The 27,362-nt window shown below is 42.9% G+C and overlaps 2 protein-coding genes across 4 annotated transcripts in view; both read right to left on the bottom strand.

Annotated features, from left to right (window-relative positions):
• HNF4A (hepatocyte nuclear factor 4 alpha) overlaps nucleotides 1-8,959 on the bottom strand; it is a 157,454-nt gene extending 148,495 nt beyond the window's left edge. Inside the window, exon 1 of the mRNA XM_056547917.1 lies at nucleotides 8,861-8,959. Coding sequence (XP_056403892.1) covers nucleotides 8,861-8,909 — 49 coding nt within the window. The 5' untranslated portion in view covers nucleotides 8,910-8,959. The remainder of the gene's footprint in view (nucleotides 1-8,860) is intronic.
• Nucleotides 8,960-15,574: 6,615 nt separating this feature from the next.
• The window catches only part of R3HDML (R3H domain containing like), a 100,477-nt gene continuing 88,689 nt past the window's right edge, over nucleotides 15,575-27,362 (bottom strand). For all 3 annotated transcript variants that reach the window (XM_056547923.1, XM_056547924.1, XM_056547922.1), the window contains exon 6: nucleotides 15,575-17,007. In XM_056547923.1, the coding sequence (XP_056403898.1) occupies nucleotides 16,875-17,007 (133 nt within the window). In that variant the 3' untranslated portion in view covers nucleotides 15,575-16,874. The remainder of the gene's footprint in view (nucleotides 17,008-27,362) is intronic.

Raw genomic sequence — 27,362 nt, 5'->3', positions numbered from 1 at the left:
GACTGCAGCCTTCCTGGATAAGTATAATGAGCAGCAAGCGACTTCAGCAGATTTCAGGAATTCGTCGACGCTGTACAGGACTTCAGACACGGGAGCCAGCAGGTAATGTATAAGATCCTTTACTATAAAATAATGCAACGCGTTTCACTGTGCATGTGCAGCTTCTTCAGGGATGTCAGGTAGGGAAACCCTCCCAGTTTTATACCGGAGGATTTTAACCCTCTTCATTCAAATACAATACATAAAAAAAAACACACACACACAATATAAAAACATGTAAACTACAACATACATTTGCAGCTACCCCAGCCGATCTACTAATATTATATAATATTTAAAATCCGAATATAAAAAGCATATATAAAAAATCACATATTTTCACATAGGCACACTTTCATAAGAAAAGGAAAAAAAACAACACAGTATAGATGGATATATTGGCACAAACATTGCTTGTTTGGCTACCCTAGATGAAATATCAAATTAGCAGACATTTTCTATGGTTTCATTCAAACCGTAAGGTGTCAAAGTGGCCAACTTATGGATCCAAAAGGATTTACGATTAATTAAACATTGGAATCTATTTGGAACTTCCTCGGAAACAGACTCCAGTATAACCAAATTGAGCGATTCCAGACTTTTGTGGTGTATATTGGCATTTCACCAATATACAAACTTCTATTTGGTTTTTAAATAGAATTTACAAATCTGTTTAACTTTCTGCCAGTTGACTTAAAAAAAATGTTTTCCAATGGAGTACCCCTTTAATCTACACCTATTCCCCCCTGTACTCCTCTACACCTGTAAAAGGGTTGAAACTGGGGCCAAGCTACTTACCTTCAGGGGGTCCTACATATAGTCAACATAAAAAAATTGTTCGGGGCGCAATTTTATGTTCTTGCCTTAGGCACAAAATTATCTAGCTACAGCTCTGCCTGCACCTGACCCTGCTAAAGCGCAACAGGGGACACATGCCAGGTAATGCACAGCAGGGAATCGGAGGGGGGGATGGGGGTGAATGAATGATGTGGCACAGGGATTGGATTAAAAGGGTTAACCCGTCCAGGACCAAGGGCGTACCTGTACGCCCTGGTCCCGTTAACGGGGTTTAAACCATCCTCACCAGTGGAGAACGGGTTAAACCCCATGGGTCCCGGTTGCTACGGGCAGCAGGGACCCACGGCTAATGCCGGGCACCATCGATTGTGGCGTCTAAAAAGAAAGTGAAAGTGTCCCGGCAGCTCAGTGGAGTTGATCGGGACAATCGCAACATAATCGCAATGTCCCGATCAGCTTACTGGACGACGAGAGGGTCCTCACCTGCCTCTCCATCGTCCGTACGTATGTCATATGTGGTACTGCTGCATGCGTAAATGTCCGAACTATTAAAATATAAGTCTGTTCATCAAGAAAAACAGAAAGTCGTCACTGCCGCCTACCAATTGCCGGAGGTGGTGTGAACTGCAACCAAACTTCAGGTATCCAGGTAGAATCGTGTTCACACGGTGCTCAATCCCAGGAAAAATAGAAGATCCAATATCATGGAAGAAGTGTAACCTGAGGCACTCGTGGATGCAACACGTAGATTTATTCAGGTACGGTCACAGGATGCAACACAGTCAACAAGCCGTTTCACGCTAAATGCGCTTATTCATGACCTATCCCAGAATCCTTCACCTCCACCTTAAATAAATCGGGATACACCCAACTTTATTAACAATGGACACCAACTACTTAAAACATACAGATAAAATATACAAAACATTCACAATAATACAAAATCTATGAACAAGGGTGAAGGTATTTCTTGCACGTATAACTTAGTAGCAAATAGTTAAATATATAAATATATTGTTACATGATTAAGTTCTCAGAATAACATCAGAAAATTTATTTTTTTTCTTTCACCGTCTTTTGAGCTTGTTCCTTGTTTCTTTCTTTTCTCTTCTTTGTTTTCTTTTTTCAGTTTTTTATTGTTAGTTATTTTCAGATGTTATTCTGAGAACTTAATCATGTAACAATATATTTAACTATTTGCTACTAAGTTATACGTGCAAGGAATAACTTCATAACTTCAATAACTTGTTCATAGATTTTGTTTTATTGTGAATGTTTTGTATATTTTATCTGTATGTTTTAAGTAGTTGGGTGTCCATTGTTAATAAAGTTGGGTGTATCCCGACTTATTTAAGGTGGAGGTGAAGGATTCTGGGATAGATCATGAATAAGCGCATTTAGCGTGAAACGGCTTGTTGACTGTGTTGCATCCTGTGTCCGTAACTGAATAAAACTACGTGTTACATCCATGAGTGCCTCCTGTTACACTTCTTCCATGGTATTAAAATATAAGGTTAGCTAAACCTCATGGTCGATGGCGTACACGTATTAAAATACTACAGTCCAAAATTGCAAATTTTTGGTCACCTCATAAACCATAAAAATATTAATAAAAAGCGATCAAAAAGTCCTATCAAAACAAAAATGGTACCGATAAAAACTACAGACCACAGCGCAAAAAATGAGCCCTCATATAGCCCCATATGCGGAAAAATTTAACATTTATAGGGGTCAGAAGATCACAATTTTAAACACACTAATTTTGGTGCATGTAGTTAGGATCTTTTTTTATAGTAACATAAAATAAAATAGAACCTACATCAATTAGGCATCCTTGTAACCGTATGGACCTACAGAATAAATATCAGGTGTCATTTTTACCGGAAATTGTGTAGAAACGGAAGCCCCCAAGAGTTACAAATTGGCATTTTTTTTTTCAATTTCAAACATATATATTTTTGGTTTTACAGTAGATTTTGTTATTAAATGGTTGATGTACAAAGTACAATTGGTGGTGCAAAAAACAAGCCCTTATGTGGGTCTGTAGGTGCAAAATTGAAAACGTTATGATTTTCAGAATGTGAGGTGGAAAAAATGAAATTGCAAAAATGATAAAATGGCCTGGTCCTTAAGGTGAAAATGGGCTTAGTCCTTAAGGAGGGATAAAGGGGGAATACAATGACACAGGGAGTATTATAGAGGGAAATAAAATGGCTCAGGGGGGTGACATGACATGGGGGATAAAGGGGGAGATGATGTGGCAGGGGGGATTAGAGAGGGTGAATGATGTGGCACAGGGGGATCGGGGGGGATGATGTGGCACAGGGAGTGATAAAGGGGGGGATGATGTGGCACAGGGGGTGATGGGGGGATGGAATGACACAGGGGTTCAAAAGGGGGATGAAATGGCACAAGGGAGGATTAAGAGGGTAATAATGAGGCATAAGGAGGGGCAATGATGTGGCACACGGGGTAATAAATGGGGAGGATAATGATGTGACACGGGATGATCAAAAGGAGGATGAAATGGCACAGGGGAGGATCAAGGGGGGGGAGAAGCGGCACAGGGGGTGATATAAGGGGAAATTAAATGAAGGGAGTGATAAAGGGTGTAATAAAATGGCATGGGGAAAAGAAGGCACATTTGGAATGCTGATACTGGTTACTGGTATCACCTCATGCGTCGTCAACTTGCAACATGATATGTGCAATTGGCAGTACAGGGAGGAGTGTGTCGCCAAACTGTATGTCTATAAAGGTGTCACCAACATGAAAAGTTTAGAAAGCTCTGATTTAAAGAGTACCTCTCATGATCTTGATTAATTTTATAATCCACCCAGATCACTGCCCCCATCATGATAAACCACCCCCTGCCTTTATTTTTATTATTTGTTAGTTTTCTACCTTGATATTGCTCTGTATCTTCTGCTCAGTCAGATTCACAGACTGGGAAGGGGTGTTCCCCAGCAGGCGTGACATCATCTGAAGCCATACAGGGGAGAACTTCCTCCCTCACTCTGCTACACACAACCCAGAGCAGTTCAGTGTGGGAGATGAGCTCTGATTGGTTAAGGCTGCACCCCCCCCCCCCTGTCCCCCTCAACACTCCAGCCTGCATTTCCTGATTTTGGATTTCTGCCAGGCCAGCAGGAGTCCAAAGTCTGTGCAAGAGATGGGGGGGAAGTGTGCTCTGGACAAGTAGGGAGACACCTAGTGGCAGCTTTTTTAAACACAAATAAAACATAGATAACTTCTTTTTTTTTTTTTTTAAACAAAGTACAGAAAGATTTTTTATTTACCGTAAGGAGTGCAATAGCAAAAATTAGTTCTAATGAGAGTGCCCATTTAAGTGATCAGTAATCTGCCCTGGGTGTGGCTAGTGAAATTGAACTCAGCTTTACAAAGGGGTGATTTATCAAAACCTGTCCAGAGGAAAAGTTGCTGAGTTGCCCATAGCAACCAATCAGATCGCTTCTTTCATTTTTTAAAAGGCCTCTGAGAAATGAAAGAATCGATCTGATTGGTTGCTATGGGCAACTTTTTTCTCTGAAGCAACTTTTTTCTCTGAACAGGTTTTGATAAATCTTCCCCAATGTATTTAACCACAGTAAAGTCATTGTAGGGGATCAGATGTCTTATTGCAGGGGTCCCACCGCTGAGGACCCCGCAATCTCTCCTGCAGCACCCCTGTCATCAGCCTCATGGAGCCAAGATCACTCCGTGTCTGATGACTCACAATACAGGGGCTGGAGTATCGTGACATCACGGCTCCGCCCCCTTGTGACATCATGCCCTGCCCTCTCAATGCAAGCCTATAGGAGGGGGTGTGGCGGCCATCACATCCCATCCCATAGGCTTGCATTGAGGAGGCAGGTGTGATGTCACAAGGGGGCGGAGCCGCGAAGTCACGATACTCGCGATCTTCGCTCCGTGAGGTTAATGACAGGTGGGTGCTGCAAGAGAGATTGCGGCGATCCCCAGCAGTGTCTAGGGCCGGAGTACCCCTTTAACTCTCTCTGATGGGAATGGAATTGCATTTGAGATTTTGCATTGTTCACCATACAGAATATTTATTTAATTTAACATTTATTTGATTTTGCAGGTTAGTACAGAGATTCCAAATGTGTAGCTTTCATTAGACAAAATATTTGGATTTACAATGCATTCTGAAAGTTTTCAGACCCCTTTACGTTTTGTTTTCCATTTTTTTATGGTGTGGCCTTTGGCAAAAAAAAAAATGTTTTTTTCTAGTTTTAACACATCATTCGACTCCTAATACCCCATAAAACTTGCATTGATGGGGCGGGGCGTGACATAATGAGGGGGCGGGGCTATGACATCACAAGCTCCTGGCGCCGCCTCCAGTGTTCGGAACAGTTTATTCCAAACACTGAGCAGTGGAGTACCCCTTTAAGGCTAAGTTTCCACTTGTTTTTTTTTTTTTCTGGCAGTTTTTGGAATACTGCCACTGCAGTTTTTGAGCCAAAGCCAGAATGGCCTTTTCTAACTACCTAGATGCTACGATAATAATCTTGACATACAGCTATGTCTGCTTTCTGTGACTCTCCAGCCCTTGCTTGCCAATGTTGGGCTAAAAAACCCATGCCCAAGGGTCGAAAAAAGTAAGCCATGTAATCCACTACTTATTTGTGCTATTTGCTGGTATGATTTAGAAACTTTATGGTGGTATTAATTGTGCATTCAATATCACTATTATATAGGCACCATACGGAAATATTTTTTACCTCTTATGATATGCCATTGCAGAGTTTCTACCCCAATAGGTCAATAAGTGATAGCATACCGTAACAAAGTGATATATGGAAAAAAAAAAGTTTCACATGTATATTACAGAGAAAAAGTGAGTGATTTATATGTAATGCCGAGAAGTGGGGACATTCACAATGAAACTCTGGTGTTTCATATGACCTGGTCTGAGGTTCTTTTTTTTGTTGTCGTTTTTACAGTAGAGATGATGAACTGACTTTACCCTGGCCAAATATAAGTGATAGAAAGATATAGGACTGTTCAGAATGGTGGGAAGGTTACTTAAGGTTGGGTTAGGAGTAAAGTGGGGACCCTCCTACTGGGGGAAAATATTTATTATTAAAATATTTTAATAATTTTAAAAAATAATAGTCAATTAGTAGTAGTCATACATAGTTCTCAGATTTACAACGAGAGCATAATGGCTTCTTAATGTACAGATGGTATTTATGCTCGCTGTGTCCTTATCTAATTACATCCCATATATAACTGCAAACAGGAATTTCTGGGTATTTCCAGGCAACATAATAAAAAACTGTCAAATGGAACCAATGTACATAAAAAAAACAACCAAAGATGATGTCACAGACAGTAAAGTAATCCATTACCATCAGTATGGAATTAAAGCGGTTCTTCAGTAATGTGACATTTAGTCACCTTGATCAAGACATCATAGGTGACAAATAAGGAGGCTTATGGATGATACCAAAAATGCACTTTTTTTTCCCTCCATAGCACCTTCATTATACATGCGGCGATTCAACCCTCACAGGGCTTTTTTTCACGCTAGGGTTGAAATGTTGCATGTATAAGGAGGAATAAAATCTGTTCTTTGCACCGTCTTTAAACGGGTATTTCGCAGAAAGACATGTTATCCCCTATCCAAATGATAGGGGATAAGATGTCTGATCGCGGGGGTCCTGCCACTGTGGACCCCCCTCGATCTCCGGCGCGGCACGCCAGTCATCTGTTCACAGAATGAACTCCACTTTGTGTCAGATGACTGGCGACTACAGCCACCATGCCCCCTCCATTCATGTCTATGGGAGGAGGTGTGTCGCCATCGCGCCCCATCCCATAGACATGATTGGAGGGGGCATGGCGTGACGTCACAAACACGGAAGCTCCAAACTTCCGTGTTCCGGCTTCACCACTGCCTGCTCGGTGATCGCGGGGGTCCCCAGCGGCGGGACCCCCGCGATCAGACATCTTATCCCCTATCTTTTGGATAGGGGATAAAATGTTTTCCGGTGGAGTACCCCTTTAAGCTTACTTGGATGCTGTTACTCTGTTTTGTATTGATACTGTAATTTCAAGGAACAGGGACTGGAAAATGTATAACTACTCGATGACTCTACTTAACATTTGGATTACTTTTCTGACAGTGCTGTGGATAATTTAATTCATACGGTCCTATATAATGGAGTTACTGACACTGTGTGCTATCATGTGACGCCGAAGAATATTACTATAGTATGGCACTCACTGAACCCTACCACAAGCCTCCCGGTGCCTCAGTATGAAATCTGAGACAAACAGTATGCCTCTATCAGGTAAAGAGAGGATGGGCAACCTGAATGTTCTGCTGACACCGCAAGGAGTAACATTTGCATTGTGTTGACTATTAGGGCAAACCAGATCCTAACACATTCATATTGTTAAAAACAGTCATGTGATTGACTGCAAAGTTAGTACCAAATTGGCTTGTCTTCTAAAGGACCTTTGGGGCTTATTATTGAGTCAAGCACACCGGGGGATCCTCTAATACTCTCATAGGCCAGTCCAATGCTGGCCCAAAATAAGGACTGGTGTGTCCTCTGTGGGCCTTTGGTAACCGTTTTGTAAGTGTCACTCAATATGCATCTCATAAGGTCTGACATTTCTAATGGAACAACAGTAATCATTTTATAATATTTATTTCGCACCATAGGGCTCAAAAAAGTGCAATTTCATGGGTCAAATATTTATAATGACTTTAAAGCTTTTCTTCTCTTTAAACTTGGACTCTACATTAGACTGTGATGAATGGGCAAATATATATAAGCTATATATCTTAAATGATACAACGATAAGACTAGTAAGGCCGGAATGTGTAGAAACACTTAACAGGTTTGATCCCAGGTAGAAGAGTTTTGGGCATAGGAAATGACTAAATTCACTTCACTTTTTTATTTCTTTATTTATTTGCTGAAATATATTATTATGTTTAAAAAAATGCATATTTTAAACTTAGATGTATACTTTATGTTGCAAGGCATAAATCTACATACATATTTGTATGTAATATGACATTATTTAGATATATAAAATGATATAAAAAGATTATTACTTTAAAAAAAAAATATATATATATTAATTCCACAATAAATTAGTCCTCAACATTAAACAAAAACATTCAATACATTTGCGATCCTGTCTCGATGTAATCTGCTTTCCAAAGTGTCCTGTTTATTTAAGAATAAGCTAATAATTCATTCATGTCTCCAACATTTAACTTGCTACATAGATCTGTTTGCTGACCTCAGAATTTTATTTGCTTTGGGTCTTTTTTTACATTAGGGTGTGTACTTCCTCTGTTCGATACTTCCCTATTGTTGAAGGATATTGACTATGTGAGAAAAATGGCACGTCTTCGTATATTCACTAGTCGTTATATTCAGAAGAAAAATGTATAATCATTTAAACAATTTGAATGACTAATTTTAATGTAGACAATGAAATTACTAAGGTATAATAAAATAATCATAACATTTTTTAAATAAAAATAATAATGTAAAAAATGAACTACTAATTACAATATAGAAACAGAATTGACTGAATGAAAAAGTAAAAACAATTTATACAAATAGAAGAAGACAAAAGAAACTAAACTTTAAAAAAAAAACAACACAAGTACTCTCAGTAATCTCAGACGTGTGAGGTACAATGATAAATACAATAAAATGTCTTCCTTTGTTGATAGCTTTGAAAGGAAAGTGAAAGACTATGGATCAAAGTCTATTTTGTTCAGGAAATTTGAATTCGCAAACTTTGGGAAAAAATCGGAAAACAGTGTATAATTCTAAATAAAACAAGGCGTTCTATACAGTTCACATTGAAAAGGATTTTAATTCTCTGGCTTGTCTCTTATCAGACATTTTGTTCCGTGACCATTTTTTTATGACCAGTGAAAGAAAAAGTCATAAAGCGGCAGAAAAATCTGAAAATGCTTGATTCAAACACATATATCATGAATTACATGGCATTGCCCCCTTACCGTATGTGATTTCCATGCTGGCGTTGCTCTGGGTGTTGACATTGACCATGTCTAATGGCTTTTTTTCAGTTTAGAAAATAGTTAACAGCCGACATGGAGAAACAGGTCCAACCAAGTGCTGCGAGGCGAGGTGTTGTAAAACAAGGCACGGTAGTGTGTCAAGCTGTTATCATATTGATTCTCTTAATCAAGACTAATGTAGAAAGACATGTTAAACAGTAACCAGCTTCTTATGGTGACCAACCTACAAGGTTGTTGTCGTTATAGCAACACAATGCCTGAAACTCAAACATAGCTCTTTACTGCGCCTCATCCCACTTTTCTTTAATACATACTTGCAAATTTCAACCAAATTTATATTTTCAAGATATGTTATTATATTATTGTATATTTTAGTTTTTTTTAAAGGAAATCTGTCATCAGTTTCACCTGCACTAACCTGTTGGTACAGACAGGTAGTGCAGGTAAAACTGATGACAACCATACTTACCAGGTCCCATTCTGTACTCCGGTTCTCCCGCTATCTTCCTCTGTTGTTTTCATTCTTAGGCTGGCTTTGAGCATGGGTGGAGCTTCCTGACATCACCACTGGTTTTCTAGCAGCGGGACCCAGCAGAAAAGCAGCAACGGTAATGTCAGGAAGCTCCGCCCATGCTTCAAGTCGGCCCCCGGAATGAACAATAAGGCGGTAGATTGCAGGAAAACCGGAGCACGAAACGGGATGTCACGTGGTTGTCATTTTAAAATCTATCTATAAGTGTAAATTAAAGTACAAAGTCTCAGAAACCAGGGCCTACTGCTTCTTGTCTTGTCTCCTTTCTTTTCCCTTCATTTTCCTCCCCTTTTTCTTTTTTTCTTTGTATATATATATATATATATATATATATATATATATAAAAATATTTTATGATATATTTGTTTATTTATATATATATAGTTATTCAATCCAACCTATTCCTTTATTACTTGAAAATATCTAGAGCTTATAAAAATAAGTATATAAATGAATGAATGAATAATTAAATAAATAAATATAAATAAATAAATCTATATCTAGACAACTCTAAAGTATGTATGTATGTCCCAGCATCACTTTTAAGTGGCTTGAGATATTTCGATGAAATTTGGTACACATATTACTTATAAGCAGGGCTCAAGTCCTGCAGGAACGTGTGGGAAATGAGTTCCTGCACATTTTTCTCAGCAGGAACCCTGAGTGGAAGAGTTCCCACACTTTTTTTCCTGAGACATGACCCCTGCTTATAAATCAACAAAAAATGTAGTCAAGTTAAATCAACCCTTATGAGAGGGTGGGGTTTTTGTCTGACGTCCCATACAAATCTTCCAGTACATGTTTTGATGGCATTACTCTTGGGCTGCTGGCAGGGAGGTGCAAAGAAAAGCACCGTATTTTTCGGCATATAAGACGCTCCGGCATATAAGACGCACCCAATTTTAAAGGAGGAAAATCTAGAAAAAAAAGATTCTGAACCAAATACAATGTAAAGTATAGGACAGTGATCTACAACCTGTGGACCTCCAGATGTTGCAAAACTACAACTCCCGGCATGCCCGGACAGCCGTTGGCTGTCCGGGCATGCCAGGAGTTGTAGTTTTGCAACATCTGGTGGTCCGCAGGTTGAAGACCACTGGTATAGGAGATAATACTCACTGGTCCCTGCCGCTCCGGACCCGTCACCGTTGCCCTGGATGTCGCCCTCCATCGCTGTCGCCGCTGCCCCGAGGTGTCCCTGTCGCTCTGGAACGTCTCTGCTGCCTGGTATCCTCGCTCTCCGTCGCCGCCATCACGTCGCTATGCATGCTGCTACGCACGCTGCTACACAACCCGCTACGCATGCCGCTCCTATTGGATGACGGGACGGCATGCGCAATGACGTGATGACGATGAAGGAGAGCGCCAGCTATGCAGGGGATCCCGGCACGGAGCAGACACCGAGGAGGCAGGTAAGGTCCCTCCCGGTGTCCTGTAAGCTGTTTGGGATCAGCGCGGCGGTCCCGAACAACCCGACTGAGCAGCCGGGTTAGTGTCACTTTCGATTCAGATGCGGCGGTTTAATACAGGGCATCACCGCGATCATTGATGTCCTGTATTAGCCGCGGGTCCCGGCCATTGATGGCCACAGGGACCGCCGCCATAGGACAGGGTTTTAATTTGTATTTGCCATATAAGACACACCAACTCCCCCCCCCCCCCCCCCCCCCAGTTTTGGGGAAGAAGAAGTGCGTCTTATACGGCGAAAAATACGGTAGGTGCGGACAGATAGGAGGTCGGGATATGAGGATGAAATATTAGGACAAGCTATGGGGAAAGGTATGAAGACGGGATATGAGGATATTATATCAGGATGGGACAGGAGGTCAGGATAAGAGGATGGAATATGAAGATGGAATATAATGAAGGATATGAGGACATAAGCATCATTGTTGCATTTGCTTTCTCACCAGGTATAGGTATGAAGACCAGGCAACGCTGGGTACTCAGCTAGTAAATATATAAATACTGACAACACTATCATGTTAGTTCAAGCACAAGGTGTCTCTTCTCTATTGGCACAATAGTTGAGGCCTGAGTAATGTATACATTGTGAAATAATTTTTTCCGTATACCTATGCTAGTAAATATGTTACAGTATGTGAGTGGCCTATATTACTCACCAGCAGCCAAATGGCATTTTAATGGAACAAAACTAATTATATACCGCAAACAGGGCTGCCATCAGAAATTTTGGGGCCCCTTACACAGCTCAGGCCTGGGCCCCCTGGACACCCCTCACAGTACCGCCAATTGCACATATCATGTTGCGCGTCCTACGACGTACAACATGATACCAGTATCAGAATTTCAAATCGGGCTTATACCCCCCATGCACTTTTATCCCCTCCCCCCTTGATCAACCCCCTTGCTATATCATTTGCCCCCCCACTGATCCCCCCGTGCCACTTTATTCTGTTTCTACCCAGTGCACTTTTCAGTAACAATTATATTATCTTTATTCTGTAGTTCCATACGATTACACCAACAACCAATTTTTATAGGCTTTGTTTTATTTAACTATTTTTTGAAAGTAACCTTTTGTACAAAAAATTGTATACTTAAAATCATCCTCTTGTGACCCCTATAACTTTAGAATTTTTCCATATACTGGAATGTGTGAGGGCTCAACTTTTGCGCTTTGATCTGTAGTTTTCAATGGTACCATTTTTTGATGGGACTTTTTGATTACTTTTTATTTATTGTATATGAAATATGGTATATGAAATAACTTAAAATTAGCAATTGTAGACTTTGGTATTTTTTTTTACAATTACGCCATTGACCATGCAGGTTATTTAACGTTAAATTGTAATAGTTTGGACCTTTACGCACGCGGCAATACTACATGTTTGGATTCTGAAATTATTTTATTTTAAATAATGGGAAATAGGGTGTGTGTGGTGGGTGTGCTAAATGCAGTATGTGTGAATTTTATAGTGCAGTGGTTTCCAAACAATGTATCTCCAGCTGTTGCACAACTACAAGCATGCCCAGACAGCCGTGGGCTCTCCGGGCATGCCGGAAGTTATAGTTTTGTAACAGCTGAAGGCACCCTGGTTGAAAAACACAGATATAGTTATTTGTGTGTATGTATTATAGGTTACCTTCTCATGATACACATTCCCCTATACAGGAACTTCTTCCTGGGCCTCCATAGTACAGCAGTCAGGCTCCCCCCCCACCCATGTGACCGATCACATGGTAATGACATCATGGAAGGTCCTCTGCCATCCCATACACAGCCCAATGTTCGTCAGTTAATCGCTCCACTGTGCTGCTGTTGCTGCTGCCTGTAAGAGCCTCCGCCCATACAGGGAGGAGAGGACAGATGCAGTAAGTATTAGGTTGCAGCTGCCAGTGGAAGCAGGAGACTGATGTTTTAACAGCGGTCTTTTGCTTTTGTGCTGGGGCTGCTGCAGGGGGATGCAGCAGGCGGCCCGGGCCTCCTGAGAGCTAGGGCCCCTTACTGGGGTACTGGCTGTACCCCCCTGATGGCAGCCGTGACCATAAATGTGCCATTAATGTCTGCCTAGGGTAAGGGCCAATGTGCAAGTACAGAAAAGATGGATGCGAGTAACTGGGTTTGATGCTGACATAAGTATATTTTATTGTTAATGTTTACATTTTTGTAAATTTTTCTGTCTATTTATGGTTTATTCTTCCATATGCATGCAATGTTTCCCCTCTCTCACAGAGCCCTAAGAGTATTTCAAAAAAGGCTCAGGGAGAGAGTGGAAACATTTTAGGCACATGAATAACAATGAATAAACCACATATTTGAATTGTCATCTGCTCGAATGCTTTTCCCTTATATACTGCTAAGAGAACCTCTGATGAAGGCCCTAACAGCATGCAGCCCCCCGCATTATCTTTGTGCTGCTCCTTTGGACTTTACTTTATCTATCTATCTATCTATCTATCTATCTCTCACATCTATCTGACTTTGAACATGGGTTAATAAAGCAGTTTTTCTTGAATTTCCTTGGAGTGCTGCTGGATTATATCTATTTGGATTTATCTATCTATCTATCTATCTATCTAGTCACTGTAAAGCATGAAAAAATGGTGGGGTGCACACGGTTGCTTTAGAGCCTGGTCGCAGATCCATCCATGTAGATAAAATGAAAAGGCAACAACACTCCCATAAGGTGCAAAGAAAGTTGGTCTTTATTCATATGTGATGGCCATTACATTTGTATGAATAAAGACCAACTTTTTTTGCACCTTATGGGAGTGATGTTGCGTTTTCGTTTTATCTATCTGTCTATCTAAAATCATTTAGTGATGCACTGATTCAATTGAAGGACCCCTGACTTGGATTTTTACCTTTCACTTAGATAAAAATGATTCCAAGATCACATGGTGTATTTTTTTTTATTACGTTATATAACACTCAGATTTGTGGACACACTCATTATAATATAGTTCACAAGATTAATATACAGAACAAATGTTATATATACAAACAATGAGAACAGTAATGTGTACATCTGCCATGACGTTTGTGCTTTCCTGTCATAGTGATCATGCAGAGATGCCTTATAGGGGTTATCTAGTATTTAAAAACATAACTGCTTGTGCCCCAAAACAGCATAAGACCTGTCCACAGGTTGTGTGTGGTATTGCAGTTTAGACCCTTGGACTTGAACAGAACCGAGTTGCATACTAGATGTAACCCATAGACAGGTGTTGCACAGCCATATTTCTCAAATTCTTTACAACTGGTGGCTACCACATGACAGCTGAGCTCCAATTACATATTCCACAATACGATGTAACAGAGGCTGCTCTGTATAGAAAACAAACCGAAAAATGGTAGCAAGAAAAAAAAAAAATATATATATATAAAATATATTTATTATATATATATATATATATATATATATATATATATATATATATCAGTGTGAGTTTGAAGTATAGCACATGATGTGATAGAGATCTGTATAAAATAGGCACAGCAATGGTAAACGTGTGTATACTTTTACAACAATTTCTATTACCTCTATTCATTTCAAATAAAAATAAAGCAACTTAGCAACTTCAAAATCTCCTAACATTTTGGTTATCCAGCTCCTATGTAGAACCTATGTGTCTCCATGGTAACAGACTACAAATAAACCTTGCGTAGTCTGATCCTCCCTTCTATTTGTTCCTGCCTCCTACTAATGACAATTAGTAGTAGGTTAGTAGTAGGTTAAAGTACAGATGGGAGAAGGGAGTATGACTGCAGGATCAGACTACACAGGGGTTGTTTGTAGTCTGTAGCCATGGAGACACACAGGTCTGCATAGGAGTTATAGACACAAAACAGAAGATTTTTTAATGTTTTTTATTTAAACTCTTTCCATACTTCATTTTTGTATTTTGTGCATAGAGTGCCAATACAAACTGCTAAATTCTTTGTAAAGACTTATTTTGCAGTCATGTATTAATATTTTATGCTGTGATTTTGTGATTTCCCAGTTCCAGATATATTTATACAGTTTCTTCACTAACTACTAGAAGATTATGTCATTATTACCATTGAAAGACAATTTATTATACATAAAAAAAACATGAAAATGCAAAACAAAAATGTAAATGATCACATAACACATGTATGCATGATATTAGTAAGGATGTCATTACAACTAATAGCATTTTTGCTACAACTAATCTTTTCCCCTGGTTTACTGCACAGGAGTAGCTGACATATAAGTTAAACAGGTAAGTGCTTTAATACCATATGTAAATCATATGTAAATAGTAATATAAAAACATGAATTCACAGCTTCATGAATGGTGAGTCAATGCCAGAAATGGTCAGATGTGGACAGAATTCAGAAATGTAAAATTGGGCTGAACCAAAAAGCAGCCATTCAATTTACTAGGAAGTAGTGACATCACACAGGGACATAAGTGAAAGGGATATTCCTAATTGCCATGTTTGTGTGTGGCATATCCACAGAATATGCCAATAATATGAGATTTGGGTTCCATCCCTAGGACTAAAGGGGTACTCCACTGGTCAGCGTTCGGAACGAAAAGTTCCGAACGCTGTTTTCACATTGCGGGGGTCGGCCTTGCCCCTCGTGATGTCATGCCCTCTCAATGAAAGTCTATGGAAGGGTGTGGCGGCTGACATGCCCCCTCCTATAGACTTGCATTGAGGGGTCATGACATGACGAGGGGCGTGGCCGACCCCCGCAGCGCGAAAACAGCGTTCGGAACATTTAGTTCCGAACACTGGCCAGTGGAGTACTCCTTTAAGATAAGGACTTTCCGGCATTGTCTGGCCAGCAACAATCAGTTGATTTACATAGGGATTACAATATAACCAAGAGATTTAACACAGTGCCGACAGTGATGATACAGCCAATCATTGTGCACACAACCAGTGACATCATAGATAACATATCCAATCAATTTATATAAGACCAGTGACATGACTGATGATTTTTGCCATTTTACATTGACCCAGTGACATTACTGATGATGTGACCATTCTGTTTACATCTGAAACCCTTGTCTAATCCCTCACCAAACCACGTTCTACAAGTCAAAAGCACAAAAACAAACCCTACACTGGACGTCACCGACAAAGTAGTAAAAAGACAGTGGAAGCTTGTATATCCCAATGTCAGGCTTTTAAAGGGATATTCCCCCTTAATTCTTATTTTTGAAATGCCATAAAACATAAATCTATGTAATCGGTGGATATATTTTAGCACTATAGCTCAATATATTCATTTTAAGTAAGAAAAAATTAAAATCAAAAACCCTTAAAACAATGGGTTTGTTTAACTACTGGAATCGTATGAAAGTAATATTAAAGGTCTGTCTTTTCTTTTAACCAAAACAGTCCATTCTTGTCCATTGGGCATGGAGTTTGTGTGTTCTCCCTGTGTTTAAGTAGGTGTCTTGTAATGTTGGTCCTCTCTTCTTTTGGTTCTAGTTTGCAGTTGCAATACCAGACACAGCCATAGACAAGAGTGGTGCTGTGTCAGAAAAGGAGACACCTTGGCAGAGTCATGCTCACTAACAACATTTTATGCAAACGCTTGCAAAACACAAGGATAATAACCATACATTCTACCTCCAGTTGGAGCCTTTAGGCTTACTGCACCTTTAGTGTCAGATTATAGGACATTTTTTACATAGGCACTGACCTCTAACCTATGGGGAAGTTCTGAGCAGTTACATGGTTACTGATGACATCACAAGCAGTGATCAGGGGAGGTGAACAGAAGAAGGAGGCCCTCTGTAGGATCATGTGATTCTTTTATACACAAAGGTGTAACTTGTGCCAATGGGTGACTGGCATAGAAGCTGATGGGTGTTATATTGGCCCATACTGTACAACATAACACAGGATGTGTCTGGTTGTCTATAAGGCAACACCAACCGCTTTTTTTTTTCACTAATCACATGGAACATTCATTATTGTATAAAGGAACAGCTATGGCCCTCACTACATTAAAACCAGCTGAGTTTATTAGACTTCACCCCAGAAAAGCACATGTTATTGCTGCACATGCCGCCATAGCTTGGGGGACAAGCTGAGCATGGTCTTCCCAATTTGTAAGGAGCTTCTCCTATCCAGTTACCCCTAAAAAAGAAAAATAGGTTATTGTTAGTTAAAATTGTGTACAATATATTAAAGGGCGCCTGCAAGTTGCCAATGAAAGGTTTTCTGAGCTAAACTGTATTAAACTGCCTACATGTACATGAATATAATTATTATACTATTATACTACTACCCCTGTGTACAAAGGTATAACTACTATAATACTGCCAGCTATGTATAAGAACATGATTGCTATAATACTAAGACAGTAGAGGAAAGATAGGATGGCACCATTCAGCTTTGATAATACAGCAAAAAACAATAGTCACGAGAGGGGAGAGTAATGTCCGGAGGACAGGGGTGCGAGATGCATAAATAGCAGAGATATCCAAACAAAATCCAGGGTAAGAAAATCACATCTGCACTCACCTGTGTAAAATTTACTTTATTTCATCATCATCAAAGAACAGAAAAGCTGGCCTGGGTGGGATTGGAAAAAAAGAAAACGCAACAGCCGAGGCTGTGCGGGTGGGCAGAAACAAGCTGGTTTCGCGGGTATTCCGCTTCCTCTGGCCTCACCTGCCGTCACGTCCAGATGTAATTTACCATGGTGGGAGCCGTGACGTCATGGTGGAGGTGGAGCACAAAGCGCTCGTGAAATGAGGAAAAAATGCACACCAAAGAACCTGAAAAAAAAAACACTAATACATGAGTTATTACTCAAAAGAGTGTGGGATGTGGAGGGGGGGGGGGGGGGGGAATCACAAAATCAAGTATGGAAAGGAAATTACAAAAATACAGTTAGTTCATTTAGACCGAGGATGCCGAGCGCATAATCCAAACAGCTTCACCTTGTCTCGGGATCGCTTCTTTCATGTTTCCAATGGTGGTAATTCTTTCAATGCCACAGAAGGTAAGACAGTTAGGGTTTCTGTTATGATGGGATTGCATGTGTTCGATGAGTTTTGCTGATCCGATGCCGGTAATCAGTGATCTCTTATGTTCTCGGAAACGGGGAGCCAATGTAGTAATAATTGCAGGGGCATAGAAGGGCATAGATGACCAAATCTGAGAGGCAACTAATAAATTCTTTGATTTGAATCTCAGTGCCACCAAGTCTAAGGAAGGCACCTTTTAGCAGTTGGGGACAATGAATGCAGGAGCGGCATTTGAAGTTACCTTTTAAATCAGTTTTGGTAAGCCAAAAGATCTTTCAGGCCGGTGCTTCTCCTAAGGGTGATCAGAGGTTTATGAACCGCAATGTCATGTAGGACAGGATCACGTTCAAGAAGATGCCAATTCTTGTATAGAATTTTCTTGATGATGTCAGACAGGGGGTTAAATTGAAAAGAGAAGATTAATCTTTTCTCTTTTGAATGTCCCTTTTTTGGTTCTTTCTTTTAGTTTTTTTTATTTTGTGTGTTTTATGGATGAGTTCCGTGCGGGGGATCTGAGAAACTTTTTCATAGGAGGACATGAGCAGATCTTTGGGATAGCCCCTCTGGATAAATCTGGTGATGAGTTCTTCAGCTTGGATTTAAAATTTCTCTTCTGTGCTGTTGATTTTCCTGATTCGGAGCAGTTGACTGTAGGGTAGAGAATTTTTTTGTATGTGGCGGGTGATAGCTATTGAAATGAAGATATGAGTTAGTGGCAGCCTGCTTCCTGTAACCAATGGTGGTGATAGAATTATTTCAACATCCATAAAATCAATGTGTCAGTGGCAAATTTACTCATGAAGAACATGTTCATCTCATTTTTATTGTTAAGATAGAGGAGAAATTCAGAGAATTCTTTTTCCTCTCCTTCCCAGATGATGAAGACATCATCCACATAATGGGTGTAGAGTTTTAAGTTCTTGGGGTTATTGGGACTGCAAATCATTTTTTGTTCAAGGGCGGCGAGGTATAAATAAATAAAGCGTGCCCATTGCCCTGCCAGTCTTCTGTGTGTACCAGCTGCCATCAAACATAAAGCAGTTGTTACCTAGGACGATTTCTAGACCTGTGGAAACAAAATCAATGTATTCTTTGCTCTTGTCAGCGGTAAGTAGGAAGTCCCAGATCACCTGGACCCCCAGATCTTGGGGGATCCTGGTATAAAGGCTCTCAACGTCAATTGTGGCCATTTTGTATGTGTTTTCCCAATGGAAATCTTCCAAAAGCAATAGGAAGCTATCAGTATTGTCACGATTCGGCTGGCAGGAGGTGGATCCTCTGTGCCAGAGAGGGATTGGCGTGGACCGTGCTAGTGGACCGGTTCTAAGCTGCTACTGGTTTTCACCAGAGCCCGCCGCAAAGCGGGATGGTCTTGCAGCGGCGGTAGCAACCAGGTCGTATCCACTAGCAACGGCTCAACCTCTCTGACTGCTGAAGATAGGCGCGGTACAAGGGAGTAGACAAGAGCAAGGTCGGACGTAGCAGAAGGTCGGGGCAGGCAGCAAGGATCGTAGTCAGGGGCAACGGCAGGAGGTCTGGAACACAGGCTAGGAACACACTGGGAAACGCTTTCACTGGCACGATGGCAACAAGATCCGGCAAGGAAGGGAAGGGGAAGTGAGGTTAAATAGGGAAGTGCACAGGTGAATGAACTAATTAAGCCAACTGCGCCAATCAGCGGCGCAGTGGCCCTTTAAATCGTAAGGAGCGGGGCCGCGCGCGCCGGGACAGGACCGACGGAGAGCGAGTCAGGTACGGGAGCCGGGGTGCGCATCGCGAGCGGGCGCCACCCGCATCGCGAATCGCATCCCGGCTGGGAGAGGTATCGCAGCGCACCCGGTCAGCAGGTCTGACCGGGGCGCTGCGATTGCGAGGATGTTGCCAGCGCTCCGGGGAGGAGCGGGGACCCGGAGCGCTCGGCGTAACAGTACCCCCCCCTTGGGTCTCCCCCTCTTCTTGGAGCCTGAGAACCTGAGGACCAGACTTTTGTCTAGGATGTTGTCCTCAGGTTCCCAGGATCTCTCTTCAGGACCACAGCCCTCCCAATCTACCAAAAAAAGTATTTTTCCTCTGACCGTCTTGGAGGCCAGTATCTCCTTTACGGAGAAGATGTCAGAAGAACCGGAAACAGGAGTGGGAGAAACAAGTTTGGGAGAGAAACGGTTGATGATGAGTGGTTTAAGGAGAGAGACATGGAAGGAATTGGGAATACGAAGAGAAGGAGGAAGAAGGAGTTTGTAAGAGACAGGATTAATCTGGCACAAGACTTTGAAAGGACCAAGATAGCGTGGTCCCAGTTTGTAACTGGGGACACGAAAGCGGACATATTTAGCGGAGAGCCATACCTTGTCTCCGGGAGCAAAGATGGGGGGAGCTCTTCTTTTCTTATCGGCAAACTTTTTCATGCGAGATGAAGCCTGTAAAAGAGAATTTTGGGTCTCTTTCCATATGGTGGAAAGATCACGAGTCACTTCATCTACAGCGGGCAAACCAGAGGACAAGGGAATAGGGAGGGGGGGAAGAGGGTGACGGCCGTACACCACGAAAAATGGGGATTTAGCAGAAGATTCAGAGACTCTAAAGTTGTACGAGAATTCGGCCCAAGGTAGAAGATCTGCCCAGTCATCCTGGCGGGAGGAAACAAAATGCCGTAAATAGTCACCCAGGACCTGGTTAATTCTTTCTACTTGCCCATTGGATTGAGGATGATAAGCAGAAGAGAAGTTTAATTTAATCTTGAGTTGTTTACAGAGAGCCCTCCAGAATTTTGACATGAATTGGACACCTCTATCTGAGACAATCTGCGTGGGCAAACCGTGAAGACGAAAAATGTGTACAAAAAATTGTTTTGCCAACTGAGGCGCTGAAGGAAGACCAGGAAGAGGAATAAAATGTGCCATCTTGGAAAATCGATCAACGACCACCCAAACAACAGTGTTGCCATGGGATGGGGGTAGGTCTGTAATAAAGTCCATACCAATCAGAGACCAAGGCTGTTCGGGGACAGGCAGAGGGTGAAGGAGACCAGCAGGCTTCTGGCGAGGAGTCTTATCCCGGGCACAGACAGTACAGGCCCGCACAAAATCAACAACATCTGTTTCCAGAGTCGGCCACCAATAGAAACGAGAGATGAGTTGCAAGGACTTTTTGATGCCCGCATGGCCTGCGAGGTGGGAGGAGTGACCCCATTTGAGAATCCCGAGACGCTGGCGTGGAGAAACGAAGGTCTTCCCTGGAGGAGTTTGCCTGATGGAGGCTGGAGAAGAGGAGATCAGACAGTCAGGAGGAATGATGTGTTGCGGAGAGACCTCTACTTCCGAGGCATCCGAGGAACGAGAGAGAGCATCGGCCCTAATGTTCTTGTCGGCAGGGCGAAAATGAATTTCAAAGTTAAAACGGGCAAAGAACAACGACCACCTGGCCTGGCGAGGATTCAGCCGTTGGGCAGACTGGAAATAGGAGAGATTCTTGTGATCGGTGAAAATGATAACTGGAAATTTTGATCCCTCCAGCAGATGCCTCCATTCCTCAAGTGCCAATTTAATGGCCAGTAGTTCTCGATCCCCGATGGAGTAGTTCCTCTCCGCCGGAGAGAAGGTCCTAGAAAAAAAACCACAAGTAACAGCATGCCCGGAAGAATTTTTTTGTAGAAGGACCGCTCCAGCTCCCACTGAGGAGGCATCAACCTCCAATAGGAAGGGTTTAGATGGGTCAGGTCTGGAGAGCACGGGAGCAGAAGAAAAGGCAGACTTGAGCCGTTTAAATGCGTCTTCCGCTTGGGGAGACCAGGACTTAGGATTGGCATTCTTCTTGGTTAAAGCCACGATAGGAGCCACAATAGTGGAAAAATGTGGAATGAATTGTCTGTAATAATTGGCGAACCCCAAAAAACGTTGGATAGCACGGAGTCCTGAGGGGCGTGGCCAATCTAAGACGGCAGAGAGTTTATCTGGGTCCATTTGTAGTCCCTGGCCAGAGACCAAGTATCCTAGGAAAGGAAGAGATTGACATTCAAACAGACATTTCTCCATTTTGGCATAAAGTTGATTGTCTCGAAGTCTCTGAAGAACCATGCGGACATGCTGGCGATGTTCTTCTAAGTTGGCAGAAAAAATCTGAATATCGTCCAGATACACAACAACACAGGAATATAAGAGATCACGAAAAATTTCATTAACAAAGTCTTGGAAGACGGCAGGGGCGTTGCACAGGCCAAAGGGCATGACCAGATACTCAAAGTGTCCATCTCTGGTGTTAAATGCAGTTTTCCATTCGTCCCCCTCCCTGACGGGGATGAGATTATATGCACCTCTTAAGTCCAGTTTGGTAAAGATGTGGGCACCTTGAAGGCGATCAAAGAGTTCAGAGATAAGAGGTAGGGGGTAGCGGTTCTTTACCGTGATTTTATTAAGTCCGCGGTAATCAATGCAAGGACGTAGGGAGCCATCTTTTTTGGACACAAAGAAAAATCCAGCTCCGGCAGGAGAGGAGGACTTGCGGATAAACCCCTTTTTTAAATTTTCCTGGATGTATTCAGACATAGCAAGAGTCTCTGGGGCGGACAGAGGATAAATTCTGCCCCGGGGTGGAGTAGTGCCCGGGAGGAGGTCAATAGGACAGTCAAAAGGCCTGTGAGGGGGTAAAGTCTCAGCTTGCTTTTTGCAAAATACGTCAGCATAGTCCATATAAGCCTTAGGGAGACCGGTTACAGGGGGAACCACAGGGTCACGGCAGGGAGTACTGGGAACCGGTTTAAGACAGTCCTTGAAACAAGAAGTACCCCAGCTCTTGATCTCTCCTGTGGACCAATCAAGGGTTGGGGAATGGCGTTGAAGCCACGGTAGTCCAAGGAGAATTTCGGAAGTGCAATTGGAGAGGACCAAAAACTCAATTTTTTCGTGATGAGGTCCGATGCACATTAGGAGGGGTTCCGTGCGGTAACGCACGGCACAGTCCAATCTTTCATTGTTAACACAATTGATGTAGAGGGGTCTGGCGAGACTGGTTACTGGGATGTTGAACCTGTTGATGAGAGAGGCCAAAATAAAATTTCCTGCAGATCCGGAATCCAAGAAGGCCTTAGTGGAGAAGGAGAAGGTAGAGGCAGATATCCGCACAGGCACAGTAAGGCGTGGAGAAGCAGAGTTGACATCAAGAACTGTCTCACCTTTGTGCGGAGTCAGCGTACGTCTTTCCAGGCGGGGAGGACGGATAGGACAATCCTTCAGGAAGTGTTCGGTACCGGCACAGTACAGGCAAAGATTCTCCATGCGGCGTCGTGTCCTCTCTTGAGGTGTCAAGCGAGACCGGTCAACTTGCATAGCCTCCACGGCGGGAGGCACAGGAACGGATTGCAGAGGACCAGAGGAGAGAGGAGCCGGGGAGAAAAAACGCCTCGTGCGAACAAAGTCCATATCCTGGCGGAGCTCCTGACGCCTTTCGGAAAAACGCATGTCAATGCGAGTGGCAAGATGAATGAGTTCATGCAGGTTAGCAGGAATTTCTCGTGCGGCCAGAACATCTTTAATGTTGCTGGATAGGCCTTTTTTAAAGGTCGCGCAGAGGGCCTCATTATTCCAGGATAATTCGGAAGCAAGAGTACGGAATTGGATGGCGTACTCGCCAACGGAAGAATTACCCTGGACCAGGTTCAGCAGGGCAGTCTCAGCAGAAGAGGCTCGGGCAGGTTCCTCAAAGACAGTTCGAATTTCCGAGAAGAAGGAGTGTACAGAGGCAGTGACGGGGTCATTGCGGTCCCAGAGCGGTGTGGCCCATGACAGAGCTTTCCCAGACAGAAGGCTGACTGCGAAAGCCACCTTAGACCTTTCAGTAGGAAACTGGTCCGACATCATCTCCAAGTGCAGGGAACATTGCGAAAGAAAGCCACGGCAAAACTTAGAGTCCCCATCAAATTTATCCGGCAAGGATAATCGTAGGCCGGAAGCGGCCACTCGCTGCGGAGGAGGTGCAGGAGCTGGCGGAGGAGATGATTGCTGAAGCTGTGGTAGTAGCTGCTGTAGCATCACGGTCAGTTGAGACAGCTGGTGGCCTTGTTGCGCTATCTGTTGCGACTGCTGGGCGACCACCTTGGTGAGGTCGGCGACAACTGGCAGTGGAACTTCAGCGGGATCCATGGCCGGATCTACTGTCACGATTCGGCTGGCAGGAGGTGGATCCTCTGTGCCAGAGAGGGATTGGCGTGGACCGTGCTAGTGGACCGGTTCTAAGCTGCTACTGGTTTTCACCAGAGCCCGCCGCAAAGCGGGATGGTCTTGCAGCGGCGGTAGCAACCAGGTCGTATCCACTAGCAACGGCTCAACCTCTCTGACTGCTGAAGATAGGTGCGGTACAAGGGAGTAGACAAGAGCAAGGTCGGACGTAGCAGAAGGTCGGGGCAGGCAGCAAGGATCGTAGTCAGGGGCAACGGCAGGAGGTCTGGAACACAGGCTAGGAACACACTGGGAAACGCTTTCACTGGCACGATGGCAACAAGATCCGGCAAGGAAGGGAAGGGGAAGTGAGGTTAAATAGGGAAGTGCACAGGTGAATGAACTAATTAAGCCAACTGCGCCAATCAGCGGCGCAGTGGCCCTTTAAATCGTAGAGACCCCGCGCGCGCACGCCCTAAGGAGCGGGGCCGCGCGCGCCGGGACAGGACCGACGGAGAGCGAGTCAGGTATGGGAGCCGGGGTGCGCATCGCGAGCGGGTGCCACCCGCATCGCGAATCGCATCCCGGCTGGGAGAGGTATCGCAGCGCACCCGGTCAGCAGGTCTGACCGGGGCGCTGCGATTGCGAGGATGTTGCGAGCGCTCCGGGGAGGAGCGGGGACCCGGAGCGCTCGGCGTAACAAGTATCCTCTAGGTTGGAGGGTATGTCATGGAGGATTGGCCGGAGTAGCCAGTCAAGGTAGCTTGACACATGTTCCAGTGGTGCCCCGATCCCTGCCACTATGGGCCTGCCAGGGGGAGAATCCCGACTCATAGATTTTAGGCAAAAAATACCATTGTGGTTTATTGGCACAGTTTGGTATAAATTTTTCAGCTTTCTTTTTGCTGATGATGCCTTCTTCTACATTGGCAATAGGAGTAAGAAAAAAAGAAAAAAGCATCTAACAAGGAATATCAGAAGAAAAAATGGAAATAAAAGTAAAGACTACTGTACCTCTCGTTTTTTTTTGCCCCTTCCGCCGTATCCCAGACGGACGTCAAATGTATTCTGGATTTACTGGATGAAGGTCATCAAATTACCTCATCTACTGGAGATATTATCAACATAAGGGAATTCACTGGCGGCAACCCCTCTAATTTCATGCCACAGATACAACCTGGAAGCAGCCTCGAAATCTTCTTTGCTCAAGTCATTAAGGAAGTAAAATCCCTAACTTACCCCACAGCCCCCAGCAAACTCACACCCAAAGAAATAAGAGCCTTAAAATGGTTGCAATCCCGGTCAGATCTAGTGATAAAAAAGGCTGACAAAGGGGGAAGCGTGGTCGTCATGTCGAGGGATTAATATGTTAAGGAAGCACACAGATAGCTAAAAAATGAGGAAACCTACCTCCCCCTTAAGAACAATCCCATCACAAAAATCCTGTCCAAACTCAGGAGCTTTCTACACGGCAATGTAGAAGAAGGCATCATCAGCAAAAAGAAAGCTGAAAAATGAATACCAAACTGTGCCAATAACCCACAATGGCAGGCCCATAGTGGCAGGGATCGGGGCACCACTGGAACATCTGTCGAGCTACCTTGACTGGCTACTTCGGCCAATCCTCCATGACATTCCCTCCTACCTAAAGGATACTGATAGCTTCCTATTGCTTTTGGAAGATTTCCATTGGGAAAACACCTACAAAATGGCCACAATTGACGTTGAGAGCCTTTATACCAGGATCCCCCAAGATCTGGGGGTCCAGGTGATCAGGGACTTCCTACTTACTGCTGACAAGAGCAAACAATACATTGATTTCCTTACCACAGGTCTAGAAATGGTAACAACTGCTTTATGTTTTATGGCAGCTGGTACACGCAGAAAACTGGCAGGGCAATGGGCATGCCGGTTGCATGCACCTTTGCCAATTGATACCCCGCAGCCCTTGAACAAAAAATTATTTACAGTCCCAATAACCCTTTCACCAAGAACTTAAAACTCTACACCCGTTATGTGGATGATGTCTTCATCGTCTGGGAAGGTGAAGAAAAATAATTCTCAGAATTTCTCCTCTATAACAATAAAATTGAGATGAACATGTTCTTCATGAGTAAATTTGCCACTGACACCATCAATTTTTTGGATGTTGAAATCCATGTGATAGATAATTCTATCACCACCACCGGTTACAGGAAGCAGACCGCCACTAACTCATATCTTCATTTCAATCTTCACACAAAAAATTCTCGACCCTACAGTCAACTGCTCCGACTCAGGAAAATCAACAGCACAGAAGAGAAATTTAAAAACCAAGCTGAGGAACTCATCACCAGATTTATCCAGAGGGGCTATCCCAAAGATCTGTTCATGTCCTCCTATGAAAAAGTTTCTCAGATCCCCCGCACGGAACTCATCCATTAAACACACAAAATAAAAAAACAAAAAGAAAGAACCAAAAAAGGGACATCAAAAGAGAAAAGTTCATCTTCTCTTTTCAATTTAACCCCCTGACGGACATCATCAAAAAAACTCTATACAAGAATTGGCATCTTCTTGAACGTGATCCTGTCCTACATGACATTGCGGTTAATAAACCTCTGATCATTTTTAGGAGAAGCACCAGCCTGAAAAATCTATTAGTATCCTCCACTTTCTCCTCTAAAGCACCCAATGAAAACTGGCTTACCAAAAATGATTTAAAAGGTAACTACAAATGCGGCTCCTGCATTCATTGTCCCCAACTGCTAAAAGGTGCCTTCCATAGACTCGGTGGCACTGAAATTCAAATCAAAGAATTTATTAGTTACCGCTCAGAATGGGTCATCTTTGCCCTTCTATGCCCCTGCAATTATTACTACATCGGTTCCACTAAATGCTGCCTCTTCTCCCGTTTCCGAGAACATAAGAGATCACTGATCACCGGCATCGGATCAGCAAGACACATCGAACACATGCAATCCCATCATAACAGCAACCCTGACTGTCTTACCTTCTGCGGCATTGAAAGATTTACCAACACTGGCAACATGAAAGCAGCGATCCTGAGACAACGTGAAGCTGTTTGGATTATGTGCTCGGCATCCTCGTTCTAAATGACCGCAACAAACTAACTGTATTTTTGTAATTTCCTTTCCAAACTCGATTTTGTGATTTTTTCCCCCTTCCAGATCTATCCCACACTCATTTTGAATAATAACTCATGTATTAGTGTTTTTTTCAGGTACTTTGGTGTGCATTTTTTCCTCATTTCACAAGCACTTTGCGCTCCACCTCCACCATGACGTCACAGCTCCCACCATGGTAAATA

The sequence above is a fragment of the Hyla sarda genome, chromosome 12 (assembly GCF_029499605.1).
Source record: "Hyla sarda isolate aHylSar1 chromosome 12, aHylSar1.hap1, whole genome shotgun sequence".
NCBI classification, from domain to species: domain Eukaryota; kingdom Metazoa; phylum Chordata; class Amphibia; order Anura; family Hylidae; genus Hyla; species Hyla sarda.
The sequence above is the reverse complement of the archived record's forward strand: the minus strand, read 5'-3'. Positions and strand labels throughout refer to the sequence as shown.